The sequence below is a fragment of the Anopheles bellator genome, chromosome 2 (genome assembly GCF_943735745.2).
Source record: "Anopheles bellator chromosome 2, idAnoBellAS_SP24_06.2, whole genome shotgun sequence".
Taxonomy (NCBI): Eukaryota; Metazoa; Arthropoda; class Insecta; order Diptera; family Culicidae; genus Anopheles; species Anopheles bellator.
In genome coordinates, this window is record NC_071286.1 from 53,917,060 (window position 1) to 53,933,033 (window position 15,974).

General features: G+C 45.9%; 3 protein-coding genes across 4 annotated transcripts; all 3 read left to right on the top strand.

Annotated features, from left to right (window-relative positions):
- Nucleotides 1-6: 6 nt before the first annotated feature.
- On the top strand, nucleotides 7-774 carry LOC131207726 (uncharacterized; the record flags this gene model as incomplete). Its single annotated transcript, XM_058200352.1, has 2 exons — nucleotides 7-507; nucleotides 568-774. Coding segments are annotated over 2 exons (708 nt in total), but the record flags the coding sequence as incomplete, so codon positions are not given.
- Nucleotides 775-1,869: 1,095 nt separating this feature from the next.
- Nucleotides 1,870-14,087, top strand: LOC131212226 (carnitine O-palmitoyltransferase 1, liver isoform). Of its 2 annotated transcripts, none has more exons than XM_058206007.1 (12): nucleotides 1,870-2,217; nucleotides 8,389-8,617; nucleotides 8,707-8,843; nucleotides 8,930-9,086; nucleotides 9,214-9,657; nucleotides 9,727-10,242; nucleotides 10,321-10,346; nucleotides 10,804-10,866; nucleotides 12,146-12,284; nucleotides 12,384-12,632; nucleotides 12,692-13,051; nucleotides 13,139-14,087. In XM_058206007.1, exons 2-12 carry the CDS (start codon nucleotides 8,477-8,479, stop codon nucleotides 13,256-13,258), a joined length of 2,352 nt encoding a protein of 783 aa, XP_058061990.1. In that variant the 5' UTR covers nucleotides 1,870-2,217; nucleotides 8,389-8,476; the 3' UTR covers nucleotides 13,259-14,087. The 2 variants fall into 2 exon arrangements, with proteins under 2 accessions (XP_058061990.1, XP_058061989.1); XM_058206006.1 differs by lacking the exon at nucleotides 10,804-10,866 and adding an exon at nucleotides 11,498-11,563.
- A 361-nt stretch (nucleotides 14,088-14,448) lies between these two features.
- Nucleotides 14,449-15,557, top strand: LOC131211133 (cytoplasmic dynein 2 light intermediate chain 1). The gene is made up of 2 exons (XM_058204497.1): nucleotides 14,449-14,598; nucleotides 14,673-15,557. The coding sequence occupies exons 1-2, from the start codon at nucleotides 14,449-14,451 to the stop codon at nucleotides 15,555-15,557; spliced, it is 1,035 nt and encodes a 344-aa protein (XP_058060480.1).
- The last annotated feature ends 417 nt before the right edge of the window (nucleotides 15,558-15,974 follow it).

A 15,974-nucleotide genomic window follows, 5' to 3' on the forward strand; every position in this document is an offset into this window, starting at 1 on the left:
AACGACTTGTTGGCCGGCGTAGTTCTTTTGGCATTTCTCTTGTTTGGGGGATTTATGATCAGCAACAGTTATGCTGGCGCTTTGTCATCCATTATGACCATTCCCCGTTACGAAAAAACCATTGATACAACGGCGGACGTTGCGTCGAGTGGTCTTAAGTTGGTCGGTGGAACTATTCTCTGGGTGACTTCTCTCGATATGAGCGAACAGCCCATTCTTGTATCGATAAGAAACAATTTTCGCGTACACGATGTGGACACCTTGGCACGATTTGTGCACACTCGGCGTGATTTGGGATTTATGCTCGAACGAATGCAGTACGGCAGCTATGCGTTGGAGTCTTTTATGGACGTAAATGCGTCGCGTTTGGTGCAGCCATTGAAAGAAGATTTGTTTTGGGAGTTGGTCATTTCGGCGTGTAGTAAAACATGGCCGTTGATGGGCGCATATGAAGATATGATACTAAGGGTACACCAGGCCGGGATTCAACGTTACTGGGAACTTGAGGTAAGAATTGATCTACAATTGACAGATATGTTTAATTCATGCGTAATTTCATGTTTCTAGAGCGTCATTCGACATATGGGACTTGAGATTCAGCGAAATATAGCTATGGCCCGAGCAAAGGATATCGATAGCAATCCAGTTAAGCTGTCCATGGCACATTTCCTAGGCGTGTTCTTTATCCTGTTTGCTGGTCTCATGCTGGCTATCATAACCTGCGTATTGGAAATAATTGTCTATCATGCAAAAACTAAAGTTTTGACAGTTTGAAACAATGTTAAACCAATTCCTAATTTACATACTATTGACGCATACAAACAGCACAATGTTTCTGTTTCAAAATCCTTGAAGAGAGAAAATCAAACAAAAGCACACATCATTACCGACACAAAATAGAGTTTACACTGGGAACACTAGACACTAGAAACGCAAACGCAGCTTTGAAGAAAAGCTTAGAAGAACTTTTAAGGAACAAGAAATGTCGCACAAATACACAAATATAAATACATCCTTCGCATGCAACTGATATCTGAAACTTTAACCGTAAACTGAGAAACACAGAAATACCTGAACCGTGTAACAAATCCGATGCGTATAGAATTGTTTTCGGAATAAGCAACTTGTTGATGGGTTTAAGTCGAAGTAAGCAACAGTTCAGTTTCGGAAAAGCTAGTCTCTGAAAAGCCAGTTCAGTTTCGGAAAGGCTAGCTTTTGTTTAGTTCTAATTCCTTTTCTTCCGCTCAAATGCAGTAAATACATCACACGTTTGACAACAACAAAATGTACACAATGTTGCGTTTTGGAGCAACACGATTTGATGAACAGAATTGAATAGCCATTGAAAGATGACAATCAAAGTGGCATATTTTTGTATCGAAAAACGTTGTCCTTCTCTTTATGCGTTATCCTAGTGCAGTTTAATTCTTCTTCGTTTTGAACAAAACAAAATTCGTTTTCTGAAAAAATGGACGTTTGAACGTTTTATAGCAAGTCGAAAGTCCAAGCAAGCTCAGCTGTCAAACGAAACTTCTTGCCCGGCGAGTTTATAAGGTGCATTGCGGCTCACTCGCTCGTCCAGCTCGTCTTTGCTATGCCATTCGCTCATCGCCTGCAACAAAGTATCATGCAACAAACAGCTTAAACGAGACATCTCTACTCCAACTGGGCATCTCTAGCAGATCGGTGAGGAGAAACGTCAAACTCATTGAGCAAAGCATGCTGATCTGTTTTCCCTCCTTTCAGTCGGTTTCCATTCGAACGCGGTGACCAGCGGATCAGGTGTAGAGATTGAGCAGCGATTCGCGATTTGAGATTCGCTGCTGCGTTGTCTTGTCACACTTTTTCTTTTCGTTTTTCTCGTCGATTTGCGTAACCAGTCGACGGGCGTAATTTAATTAAACGTTCATATCGTGTTGTTCTGTGCTACAGTTATGCGAAAGTACTGCCACAGCTCGTGATATCAAGCCAGCAAGCGAACAAAACAGAAAGAAATTGGAAATCTTACACTGCACACCTTCCGGTACCTTCGGAGGCGACTACGGAAAAGGCGGTGTGAAAGTCAAAGGACCCGAAGAGCGAAGTATGATATACGATTATAAATAGAACCATCTTGGCCGTCTTACGTTCGCGAAGGAAGTACAGGTGCAATAGGAAGTTTAGTGAACCTGTGGCACGGCGCTTATCGAAACACAAAAGTGGAACAAGCCGAAACTGGTAAGCAATAGTTTTATCTCAACCCAAAGCAACCAATGACCAGCAGAGCAAAATGCTGAACACGATGGGGGTTTCGAAACTGGTTGAAACTTTGCCTTGCTATCGCGGGGACTGAAGGAAACGGACGAAACGCTCATTTGTTTGCTGCGAAGGAACATAAACACACGTTCGTCCTTGCCAGTCGCCGATTCCCGTTCGTTTTCGTTTTCCACTGCATTTGACCTAGTTTTGTGCCTGTGTGCGATTCGCCCCGGTGGTCATGTGTGCGTTGGCCGTCTGATAAACGACGAGCGTGACGAGTGCGCGCTGGCGGAGCGTAGCCATTGAAGCGGTTCTACACACGCAGAATCTGTGGTAGTAATGCTTCGTTGTAAAGTTCGCAAACGTCGGAGCAAGGTCGTTAATTGGCGAAACAATTAATGCTAAAATGTGCCCGCCGGCCATTGAAACTGATAATTGCTCTTTTTTGGCACCCCTTAACATCATTAGGCCATCGTGTAAGGTCACTGAACTTTGGCGGTAGGGTATGGCACGCAAAGCGAGAATGAACGCATAGGAAGACCTCAAAACAATTCATGAAATACATTAAGGTTATCAGAAATTTTAATGTCTGCATGACTTTAGTGCTCTATTCTACTAATATCATGCAGTTCGCCAAGGCAGTTCCGCGTTGAAACGGGAGGTTATAGTTTAAAACCACGCTTCCTGCTACAAAGTTCAAAATGCAACGACAAGGAAAACCCGACCACCTTAATTACTATGCAGTGATTTCTAATTTCCTAGCCCACGTGCGGCGCAACTATCAACAACTCGATGTAGTCACGATTTCCGTAAAGTACGGCAGTGATGTGGCTGCAAAGAACTAGTTAATTGATGCACTGCAACGAATTTGATGATTTTCTTCCTAATGCAACAGTTCCAAACAGGTGCAACAGGGCCAAATACGACTGATAAAACAAGACGCACTTGTGATCCATTCAACACCAATGAGATCCATTCGACGGAACTACAAAACCTTATCCCTCGAGAGCAAGTTAGTGAAATCCCCGACCAAAGCCAGAATAAAATACTGAAAAGACCAAAAAGTGGGGTAGAAAACAAAAACTTATGCAACCATATCCGCGGCTATGACAGCGAACGATCTCAACACTTTTACGCTCCGGTCAAAGTCCTCTCCAGCTGAACCGCGGCCTCAAAGGCCAAACCGCAAACAAAAGCAACCAGCACGCACTGTGGTCGCGCTGGTTCACACACAAACACACCCGCCTCTCGCTAGGGTCCGTCGTCAAACAATCCGATGAAGCTGAGCTGGGCTGGGTCGGTTGGTGTGTGAGTATAATCCTGCCGCCTTTCGAGGTCTAATCCGATTCCAATTCCGTGGCGCTTCGCAGGTTGCGGTTGCGGAAAAACATCTCACAAAATCTGGAAGCCGAAAGCAAAGTGGGGTGCTGCACCGGTGAAACTATGTTGCGCCGCCACCAACAGCTCACTCTTTCCAGCTAGCGTCGGAGTGCCTTTTTTGCATCGTCGTGCCAGCGCCGAGAACTGGTTTACGATCGATCATCGCTCGCAGCGTCAATTGTGCTAGCACAAGTGGGAAGTTTTTGCTCACTTGCATTAGCATTACAGGCCCCAGTAGCAATCCGGCGTCTTGATTGTTGTAATTTATTTGCCCCCGCGAGAAGTCGAGCGCATGCAATTCTTTCGCTGACTTGTAGCCCGTTGGCTGAGCTACGAGAACTCATATTTAAAGGTCAACAGTACGCGAGTCGCACTTCGGTAGGTTGCGACGGGTAGCGGTACTATCAACTGTTTGTGTGGTTTGCAGTAGCGAGTTACAACTATCGTTCGTTTCAAGAGCAAAAATCGTGACGCCTTCGAATGCTGCCAGCACTGACCGAGGGCGAGACTTGATATCAGCCACATCACCGTGCCATTGACGATGATGACGATTGCTCATCGGTATCGTTGTCCAATGCCGCCTGTGGCTTATCATTGCCGCGACCTTCGAACGGATGAACGAAGCGCTGATCTTCTTCCGACGCTTCTTTGGGGTGGGCTTCGCTACGCCCTTAAACGGTTTGGGATTATTATTTTTATTTTCTGGAAGACAATGTTATGTTTTGCGCGCCATCAATTATCCTGCACGGGTCGACGAAACCTTATCGGAACGGACACTCGGCCGCAAAGCGCCTTTAATCTGCTTTATCCTTCGACGGGCCCCACGCCGGCCGATCGGTTCCTGGTTTTTCGGCCTCATTCCGCTTATCAGCTGGTCAATGGAGCTTACTTGGTTGCGGCGAAGTATCTTTAAAAGTGGATTAGCGCTTCTTTTTAAAATTCCATTGTGCTGTGCGTATGACGTTCGTTGTTTCTGACGTTCTTATAGCACGCATCGACAGCAAAAAAAGATTATTTTACCTCAGAAACAACAATCAATTGTAACGATCTCAAAGGGTCCTTTTCATATGAGGCCAAGCTAAGTATGCAAATTGTTTTTGCTCAAGTAAACACGATTAATGCATTTATTTTAATCAACAGACCTTTCCGTGATGCTTATCGCCTTTACACACGTGCTTCATATTTTTAGCACGAACCTCTTCCGATGCAGAGAGGTCACTTCTCTGGTTACCTTTTGGACAGCAAACTCTGCCCTGGATAACAGCCACAATTGATCGTATGGTCCAAAACCGAAAGAATTGAACTTTGGAGCTCGTACCTAAAGTCCTAAAGTGCACTTACTGCCACTTGATCATGTGCCTCTCCACTTGATCATCGCGCAAAAGAATAATGAAGAGCGACCGAAGATCAGCCAGCGACACATTAGCGCTTCACAAACACAGACGGAATCGATGTTATTTTAAAATCAGTACGTGCTCCTCCCATGTCCGTTTGCGCGATTCCGCCACAAGCGGATTTTATCTCGGCTTGGTGGTTGTGCGCGTCGTTACAGTTACCGGAACCAGCCGCAAATCCGACCGCTGTCCGGCCGCGGCTACAATCAACTATGCCGCGGACTTTGTACTGCCCATCATTTACGTCACCATCGCGAAACCGGCTGCGGTAAGCGTTGGGGTTGTTGTTTGTTTTTCAAATAGCAAAATAACGCCAGAACCACCAACACCCGACGGGTGCTGTTTGCCAATTTTTTGTCAACCCCTCTAACGTGATCTTGCATGATTTTGGGTAATTTGTTTTTTTTTTGTATTATAATTTGGCGTGAAAGAACACAGTTTGCTTATAATCTTTTAAACCAACATTAATGCTTTTGCACCTTGGACCGATTAAATCAAGACCATTGGCAGGATTTAGCAATCGGTGACCAGTCGCAGCCGGATTTCAAAGATTCGAAGGTCCGATAATGCGTGCCCGTCGATTTTGATGATTAACACGTCCGTGCAAAGTGCAGGTGAATGCCTCATGGCAGCTCCCAACTCGCTTTATCATTTCCCATACACGACCTACCAGTTTTTATCGTTTGATGAATAAGAAGCCCTTTTTTTGGATGCCACGCCTTTGCACCAACATTAATGCTTGGCCACTTCAAGGCGGGCATCTGAATTTTGATCACTATTCAAACGATTCGTCCAATTGGGTGGTAATTGGGTTTGGGCTCACCAACGTTTACGATATGTATCCATTAGGATTATTTTAAAACTTATAAGGATAAATACTTATGCAATGTTGAAGGAGAAATTATTATTTTGATATAAGATTTGAAAATATTACCATCAACGTTTTTAAGTGGACTAGACAAAAGAAAAGAGCCCTCAATATGAATGACCATTTACATTAGTTGTTTACAATCATTAGCGTCTAAATTGACCCATTCTCGATCCCGGTATACGCAGACCAGTTGTTGATTACTGGCCACAACCGATACACCTTCTTGATAGATGCGCATTTCACCAACACTACCGTCAGCATGGTCTAAGAAAACAAAGGTATGTGACGTGACGAGTGCGTAATGGGTTGCGGTGGGCCCAGGTTGTGGCCACTATCTTGGTTTCGCTTCCGAAGAACGGATCCCATGACACGCTGGACGGCATCAACGGAGCTCGTTAGTCGGAGTGTGCCTGCCGTCGCGTGTGGTTCTGTCCGCGCAATCGTACCGCTAACGTCCTAAGCAAACCTCACTCTAGTACCTTAGGTGCGTATACACTGGCTGAGAAAGAGAGAGTTTACTGATAATAGCAGTGAGGTTGTTTAAAGAAAGTTACTTGTTATGTGTCATGTGGCAGCAACTCAAAATAGATCCCGTGGCTCTGGCGACCCACTAACCCTTTGGGGTTCCTATCTGAATTCTATTCAAGGGCCGACGAAACAAGAAATTTGTTAAGAAATTTAACAAACGTGCAGCACAACAAGTGTAGTGTTGACCGTGTTTGGGTGTCTACCGAGCACTTGTGTAACGGCACTGGAGCTACGACGAAACTACTGCCCCTCTTGGTGACCATCGGAGAACTCCGAAGCTAAGCGTGGGCTTGTTCACATCGGAACGAAGTGCTTGTGCAATCAAGTCGCAGTCGTCGAACAATGAAGCTGGTAGAGTAGGGCCAGCATATGGAGACTATTTCGAACCGGACGAATCACCGCGATCTCCGCGTCTTCTCGCGTACAACAACCCTTTGACGCAAGATCAATGATTGCAAGATCGAAGGCGAATGTGGATTTGTCTGTCAGGTCATTACAACTGCACCGTTCGAAGAAACTTCGATCCCAAAATCCAGTGAATGGTGCAGTGTAAGTGGACGAAAGGAAAAATGTGACCTTAAGCACGGTTGAGAATTGGTACTCGGGGCTGCGGTAGGTGAATTAACAGCTGGCTGCTGAACACACGTGCTGGTCAGAAGGGCAAAAGGTGCGACTGTATCATGAATTATTTGTAGATCGCTTTTAAATTGTTGAACAACAACACTGGTCGGATTGTTCGCGGCCCTCCGCGAGGTCACCAAAGGTGGACGATCTTCACCTTCAGCTCGACATTGAGGGTGGAAAGCTTTAGTTGCATGGTGGAAGGAATCACTCGCCCGTGCCAAAGAAAATGCATATGAAATCAACGCCCACGAGCTTCAGTGACCGCCGTTTCGCCGCAATGCGCACCGGTGACCACTTTCGGTTAAGCCGCCGTCGTAAAGGTTAGACGAATGAGACGTTTTCTACGTTTCTCAATAAGTGAGATAAAAGCCACTGAAACAGAGCAACATTGGTGGGGACGCTGTGGAACCTTGCCACGCCGGCTGACGATGGTATACGCAACATACGCTCGGCACCCAACGATCGCGATGCGCGTTCAATGTCATATAGCATTGTGAGGCTTTAACCATTTGGACCCAAAGGCATGAAGCCAACAGCGCAGCGATGGTGTTCAACCGTGTCCATAGCGCTGTGTTGTCTTCCAAAGTTCATTTCGTAACAATTTCCAACCACGACGGTGGGTTAGTAGTGGCGAAGGAGGGGATGTTGGCCGCTTGGCCAAACTCAAGGTCAGGGACGCATTTGCAGCCGGACTGAAAGTTTGTTAAAAACATATTTTAATTGAAGCACAACGAAGGACAGCGGTGCACCTGGAGCTGTGAAGCAAGCGTTTCGTAGTGTGCTTCCTGCATCATCTGTTTGAGAAGATTGTTTGATGCGCTTCTTATCATGCCTCCCCCAGGGGACCCGTGAGATTTATATTGCAAACTATTACACAGAAATCGTGGTGCTGGTTGTTGTTATGAGGTACTCGAAGAGTTGCCTCGTAATCGGCCAGCACGTGGCGCGTGGCACGTGGCACATTTTTCAGCCTTCTTCCATTATTGTGTGCTCTATAGAAGGCTGGAATAGTTTTAATGTTACTAATTACACAGTAAATATATTCTTTATAACGTAACCAATCATTTCTCTATTTCTGATGTCGCATCTACTCTCTTTGTTAACAATGGAACATCAACGTGACATTGAGGTTTTCATTCCATACGTACAGTTTTATCTGACAAACGCCTATCAACGAGCATTCGGGCCGTGACCCGGCTGATAACGTTCCGGATTTTGGCAGCGAAGACACTCACGGGCCCGTTCTCTGGATCTATTATTATCAAACGGAAGAACGTTGACCCTAATCGCGTCTAATATGACCTATTTTTTATAATCTAACTTATGTTCGTTTTTACCCCTTTTCCACGTTAGTGCCGAGTAATCGTTCATCAACTGCAAAGCCGTGGTCGTGGAGAGAAAAGTCCCGCATTCGTACCGGTAACGATTAGCCGGCTGTGCTATGGCTGAAGCTCATTCAGCTGTTGCATTCTCGTTTTCCATCACCCACGAGGGATGGGACATAAACTACGATCGGGAGGTTCTGGATCTCGTCTGGCAGTCTGGTGTTCGATCCTGGAAGAAACGGCTAGCCCGTTGGAGGGTAAGTGGCGCGAACGGCGGCTAATGGGGTTGTTAATTTAGTTTGCCAGTGAACATTCTGCTAAATTATTGTCTCCTTGGCCCTTCCAGACTGGCGTCCGTAACGGAGTGTACCCGGCACATTTGCAGAGCCTATGGCTGGTAATAGCTATAGCAATAGGATTGCACTTTTCACAACGACACGTCCCGTTCGATTTAGTTAACAAATGGCTTTTTGTTTTGCCCGGGTAATTATGCGCCGCTGATCACCAGCTGCAAGCAAAGTTCCTGCTAAACTGTTCTTAATCTGTAATCCATTATTCTATCTATACAGTGACACACTGCAGTGGCATCTGACGGCGTGTTCGCTGGCGGGTTTGGTAGTTTGGTTATCGATTTGCTACACGATGCGATACTCACTGAAACTGTTGCTCATGTACAAGGGCTGGATGTACGAGAAGCGCGCCCCAGGCAGCAAAGTATCACTCCAGGTATGGTTCTTACGTGTAACTTTCGCTGCTATAATGATTAATGATTACCTTTGTAGATCGCTGATGATTAATAATGATCACACACCTGAACAAGTGAAATGACGATTTTTTTTTGAATAATTCACAGACCAGACTGTGGGCACTATTTGTGAAAGTTCTTGCCACCTGGAACAAGCCGGGATTGTACAGCTTCCAGGGATCGCTCCCACGGCTGCCGTTGCCGAGCGTACAGGATACGATGAGTCGCTATCTTCGTTCCGTTCGCCCGCTGCTCGATGATGCTAACTACAATCGTATGGAACGGCTAGCAAACGAGTTTCAGCGCGGCATTGCCACGAAGCTACAGCGATATCTCGTGCTGAAGAGCTGGTGGTCGACGAACTACGTGTCCGATTGGTGGGAAGAGTACGTATATCTGCGAGGCCGCGGTGCCCTGATGGTAAACAGCAACTTCTATGGCATCGATGCCATTTTCATGCACCCGACAAAGGTACAGAGCGCTCGGGCCGCTAGTGTGATCAATTTGTTGTTACAGTTCCGTCGGACCGTCGAACGACAAGAGCTTGAACCGGTAAGAAACGGGTTGCTGGGGATGGTAGTAACGCGAAGTCACATACCATCGTTCCTGTTCCTGGTATAGATTCTAGTGCAAGGACTGGTGCCACTGTGCTCCTGGCAGTACGAGCGTATCTTCAACACGGTCCGTGCACCAGGTCTGGAGAGCGATAAAATTATACACTACCAAGACTCGAACCATATCGTTGTGCTGTTCCGGGGCTGTTACTACAAGGTTATCATTTACCACAACGGCCGACTGCTGCGACCGTGTGAGCTGCAAATTCAGATCGAACACATACTGCAGCAGCGCGAGGAAAAGCCACAGCCCGGCGAAGAGCTGCTCGCTTCGCTGACCGCTGGTGACCGTACCAAGTGGGCTCAGATTCGTCAAACGGTGTTCGCCAAGGGAGCCAACCGCACATCCCTTCACACCGTAGAGAGTGCTGCGTTCGTGCTGTCTTTGGATGAGAACCCGTTCGAGTTCGATCTTGCACACCCGGAAAAGCTGGACCAGTTCGGACGCTATCTTCTTCACGGCAATGGTCACGATCGGTGGTTTGACAAGAGCTTCACCGTATGCGTGGGAAGCAATGGACGGGTAAGTGTACTCGTTGCGACTCGTTGCTGATGAACGGCATGAGCAAATCTAACCGTTTTTCTTATTCACCCGTTACAGATTGGTTTCAATGCAGAACATACGTGGTAAGTTGTTCGTTATGTGCTCGTTACTTTACAGGTATCTCAGACGATATTCCACACTGACTGAAGGATTGTCGTCAGATCGTCGAACAAGTTCGCGGTCTTCCATTGTTTCTGTCTATCCACACAATCGTCTTCATCGATAGTGTAGTAAAGTCACGAGTTCATCGATAGATCAAGAACGTCAGCATACAATTACCACCGCAACGTGGACACTCTCATCGTGCCGATCGTCTTATGTTCTTCTCTTTCTTTCTCTTTTCATCGTTGTAAAAATCGAACCGAAACGCGAAACAACGTAAACCCACATCGATCGTTTCCGTTATCCAATTAAAACATTTGCATCCTATTGTTCGAAACATTACACATCGTTATCTGTATGTTATTCTCCCATTCAATCGCCACGTACCGTCCGTCATCATCAAAACGCCATGGATTCTGTGGTGCGTCGTACTCGCAGGGCGGATGCAGCCGTAATGTCACACATTTGGGAAATGCTGATCATGGGTGAAACGGAGCAGCGGTAAAGTGTTTCTGATTGATCTTTAACTCCCGAGGCCACTTCTCACTGTCACTGTTTCTGTATGCTGCGTCGGACGGATCGGAGATACGGAAGGGTTTCAGTGAGATGTGTTTCGTGGAAGTCACGAACGCACGTAAAATGCCCCAGTGGATTGTTGGTTATAGCTACTTTTGAGACATTGGATGTATGGTTGTGAACGCACGAGGCATATTTGTATATAGATCCGCATTACGCTTACTTCAATGCTTTCTACTCGGTGTGCATAGATGTTGAAATGGTTGTAAATTCTTCCGTGTGTTCCAAAAGGACGGCGTTTTACGTTGCTGGTGCGATCAGTGGTGGTGGTTGCTGTTCTATTGTTCTTCGGCTATCGTGGAGGATGCTCTTTCCGGCAGTATGGTTCTTGTTGGTGCTGAAAAGCACACTTGACAGCGTTGATCGAACAACTCCTCGTCATCCATTTCTCTATACACTGCCATCTACTTTCGTTGATTTACATCTGCACACGCATTTCTGTCATCTTCGCACCATCACTTGCAGCAAGAGAGAACACTATTGTATATTATCTTCTTAAACTCTTCACCATCCAGTAAACATAGTACTTACTGTTCTACTGACTTTTGTTCTCCAGGGCTGATGCACCTGTTTTGGCACATGTTTGGGAAAATATTGTCGCTGATGAGGCAATCAATAAACGGTAAAGGTTTTATGTTTAATGATCTTTTCTCCATTCTGACTTACTCCAAAAATAACAAACATACACCCACATTGACAATGGCATCCCGGGAATCGGTGCGTGCCTGTGTAGTGCATGGACTTATCGCGAAGCTTTTATTTCGGTACCCGACAATCTAAGTTACTAACCTGGAAACCACACTATCACGGTGCGCCTAATTTGAAAGGCTTTTGGATAACAATTGAAAGAGTTTTTCAACAATTTTAAACAACTGTAAGTTGTTTTGGATTGTGTAAATTTTTATGTTGATTTGTGAAACTAAAAATAGATGCATTTTAACTAAAACAATAATGACGTGTAGATTGCATGCGCCAAGGCTTTGGCTTTCTTTAACGTTAGCAAATTATTTAACAAAGCTTGCACTAGACTAGATAAACTAGCACTTAGCTACCCCGCCCGCAGTTATAGTATGATAGCTGATAGCATGTAGAATTCAATAATGTCTCAAATCTCTCGCACGCAATTCTGTAAGCCCCGATGCCTGAAGACAACATAGTTCTGTACTAATCGAAATTATTGTTTGCCCTCACGGCACCCTCACAGATACGATGAGAATGGTAACACCGTTGGCATTCCTGAGTTTGAGCCGCCCACTCCGAAGCGCTTGGTGTGGGACCTGAATGACAAGGTGGCGCTAGAGGCAATCGACGAGGCCCATCTGGCAGCTCAGAAGCTGTTGAATGTAGGATACCCAAACAGCCGCATGCACTGTTCAATATTGTTGTATAATAACGTAACCCGCACGTATGTTGTACGTGAATTTCATACTTTTATCGCACAGGACGTAGATTTACGGATTCTCGTACACGATGCTTACGGCAAGGGACTGATGAAAACGTGTCGCCTTTCCCCGGACGCGTTCATACAGATGGCCTTGCAGTTGGCATACTACCGCGATGCCGGCAAGTTCTCCCTCACATACGAAGCTTCGATGACTAGACTATTCCGTGAGGGGCGCACGGAAACTGTTCGTCCGTGCACAATCGAATCCGCTGCTTGGGTGAAGGCGATGCTCGATAGCACCGTTTCGGTAAGTCAGCCGAACGTTAATACTAGCTGCGGTATGGTGACTTTTGATCTCGCTCGTAGGTCCAAGAACGAGTGCGTCTACTGAATGCCGCCTGTGACCGCCACCAGCTCGGTTATCAGGACGCGATGTGCGGCAAAGGTATCGATCGGCATCTGTTTTGCTTATATGTCGTGTCCAAGTACCTGGAGATCGACTCACCCTTCCTGCAGGAAGTGCTGAGTGAACCATGGAGATTATCCACTAGTCAAACTCCGCACGGCCAAACCTCCAAGATGGACCTGCGGAAGCATCCGAATTGCATTAGCGCCGGCGGCGGGTTCGGCCCTGTCGCTGATGATGGGTACGGTGTGTCGTACATTGTGGCAGGCGAAGATCTTATCTTCTTCCACATTTCGTCCAAACGGTCCTGCGGCACCACGGTAAATTCGAAAACGAACCTCTGGTTCTATATTTTTTTGTCGATTGGTCGAGCACACCTTTTTAACTATTGGCCTGTTTGTTTTCAGACCTCGGAACGATTTGCACAGGAAATTTGTCGCGCATTATCGGACATGAAACATCTGTTCGAGGAATACCGCAGCCTACAGAAGAAGGGCATCACAAACGGTGCCAAAGCGGACAAGTAGCAATCTTAAACCAAGGCACACGTTAAAGTGGAATACAATCATTCGTCTACCGACGGCCCACCATAATGCCGTTACGTACATCACAAAACCTCACCCGACAGTATCCTTCAATGTTCGTTAACGTTCTAGAAGAGCGCTGTTGGTCAAAAACAAACCTACACAACCATTCAATGTTCAATCTGACACTTTCCCATGCGGCACCGCACTGCAAAACATTCTATTTTAGGTTGGACTTGTTACTATATTTGTTGATAGTTATTTCAAATTTTTGACCTAGTATAACATACTTTCCTGGAGGCGTGCCTTTCAATAGTGGAAATCGTGAAGGAGAAATAATGTATCGAACGAAGTACAATAGTTTAAATGTTATTCTTGTGTTTCATTCTATTGTAGCCAAGGCAAATCCCTGTGTGAAAATCTGCCTGCTGTTGTTACGCTGTTGCAGTCTAACTTTCCAAGGAATTGAATGGATAAAGATGTGAGAACCAATTAATATCAGAAAAAAACTAAAAATGGATCAAACATCAACGCAATCATCAATGCAATGCAATAAGAGACCATTTTATGATGTACGTAGAAATTGTTTCCCACTTTGATTTTGTTTTTTTAAATATAGAGTTTACGATTAGTTTGTTGTAGATAAATAGAAAACAGGAGCATTATAGGAAATAGTATAGTAGATTTTAGGGAAAAACACAAGTATATTTGAGAGAGTTACGATAAACTATGGATGGTGGAACTATGCGAAGTAGAGAAAAGAAGCTATCCACTTTTTTAACTCTTGTACATCTGTGTATAAAGCCAATTTTTTGGAAATAAATACTGAACCTTGTAATTTGGTTTGTGAGTATTTGACAATGGAAATGAAATTAACTTGCTACTTCTAAACAGCATTTTATCTAGCATGAGTATGCTCCCGTTCTCCTCAAGCAACGATATATTATAACCCAAAACAGATAAGTAAATTTTGTTGATATTTTCGTTGCACTTCGGCAGTTGCTGCTGCAGTCGGTGACCCGTTGCTATGGAAGCAGCCGTGGCTTTGTTTGGTAAACGTTACGGTAATCTTAGCAACGGTGAAAACCTACATTACGGACTGTCATGCGTTAGTGTTGTGTTCTTTTCCATCAGTGCACCAGGCCATTTGGTGAGGTTTTATTTGCAAAGCAGAAATTTACCGACCAGAAAATATGAGTGAGCTAAATTCAATGGAAGTTGATACAACAGAAACAATACAGGATATAGCCATAAAGTTGGTCACCGAGCAGCTGAAAAATGAAACGAGTTTGGCGGTCGGCCCTACGGAACGGACCATTTTTGTACTCGGCAGCAAAGGTGTCGTAAGTGACTATTTCTACTACTGTCCAGTCGGCTAGTGGCTGAATGTGAACGGTGTTTCCTCTTTTAATTGTAGGGCAAATCTACATTGATCAACAGGTTTCTCGACCGCGATGATATGCCGCGCCCTACGTTGGCACTCGAGTATTCGTTTGGCCGACGAACGGCATCGGGACAAGGGGCCCAGAAAAGCATCTGCAATGTTTGGGAGCTGGGTAGCTTGGCCAACTCTAGCCAGCTGATTGAAATGCCGATTCGATCGCATGGAGTCGAGACTTTTTCTACTATCGTCATGCTGGATCTATCGCATCCTGATCGCCTGTGGACCGATTTAGAGGCCGTTGTGAATGGGTTAAAACAAGCCGTGTCCAGACATGCGTCCCAGGGGCAGACCGACGAAATGAAAAATCAAACTGTGCTGCGCGTTGGCAAAGACCATCCAGACCTTGCCACCCTTGAGCTCTTCCCGTTTCCGATTGTGATCGTCGGTGGTAAATACGACTTGTTTCAAAATCTCGACTCCGAAGTCCGGAAGCACGTTTGTCGCTGTTTACGCTCCATCGCCCACACGTTGGGAGCGGCTGTTCTGTTTTACTCGTCAAAAAACTCTGCCCTCAACAAACTCGCCCGAGACACGATGAACCACCTGGGGTTCGGAAGTCCCTCGAATCCTTTCCGGACGACTGCTTTCGATCATTCGGCACCACTCGTGATCCCGTTCGGGGGCGACTCCTGGGAGAGGATCGGTGTAACGCCTACTAACTCCGAACGCATTGGGCACAGTTTCAACGCGCAGATTCCACAAGTCGCTATGACGGACGGTATCCTACCAGACGATCCGGCGAAGGATCCTGGCTTCAGAGAGCAAAGCATCGATGAGTTGCGCTCGCACAAGGATGAGGAGCTGATGTACGTGCTCAAAGACACCGAGATTCGGATGAAATTTGAAGTAGTACAATAACCGTCTGTCGGGGATAGGATTGCGAATCTGATGTTTGTTTCCGAACACGCATTACGCAACACGAGCGTCGATAAGGTCAACAACCCTGGCGGTGAGCATTATCCGTAGAGAAGCGGTGCCTTAAAAAGAATGCGAAAATGGAGCCGCAAAAGACCGCGTTCTCCCAAACGACGCTATGAGCGATGAGTTCCCTGATGTGCCGGTGGAAATGTAAATAAAACCTTTACTTTCGGGAACAGCGCAGCCATAGAAATGATGGCGCATGTGCGACATCCGGTATTGCCTTTGCGATTGAAAGAAAACATGAAGCGTAACGTTCGAGTGCGGAGAGCTATTTATGCAACTTGATTGACGGCCACTCGAAAACTGTATACGAATTTTGGGTTTGTAACGCCCTCCAAATGATACCACATCTCC

Coding starts and splice junctions, on each gene's coding strand:
- LOC131212226 (XM_058206006.1), top strand. CDS start 8,477: ATGGCTGAAGCTCATTCAGCTGTTGCATTCTCGTTTTCCATCACCCAC. Junction 9,658..9,726: donor AACGACAAGAGCTTGAACCG/GTAAGAAACGGG, acceptor TTCCTGGTATAG/ATTCTAGTGCAAGGACTGGT. Junction 12,285..12,383: donor CAGCTCAGAAGCTGTTGAAT/GTAGGATACCCA, acceptor TTTATCGCACAG/GACGTAGATTTACGGATTCT.
- LOC131211133 (XM_058204497.1), top strand. CDS start 14,449: ATGAGTGAGCTAAATTCAATGGAAGTTGATACAACAGAAACAATACAG. Junction 14,599..14,672: donor TACTCGGCAGCAAAGGTGTC/GTAAGTGACTAT, acceptor TTTTAATTGTAG/GGCAAATCTACATTGATCAA.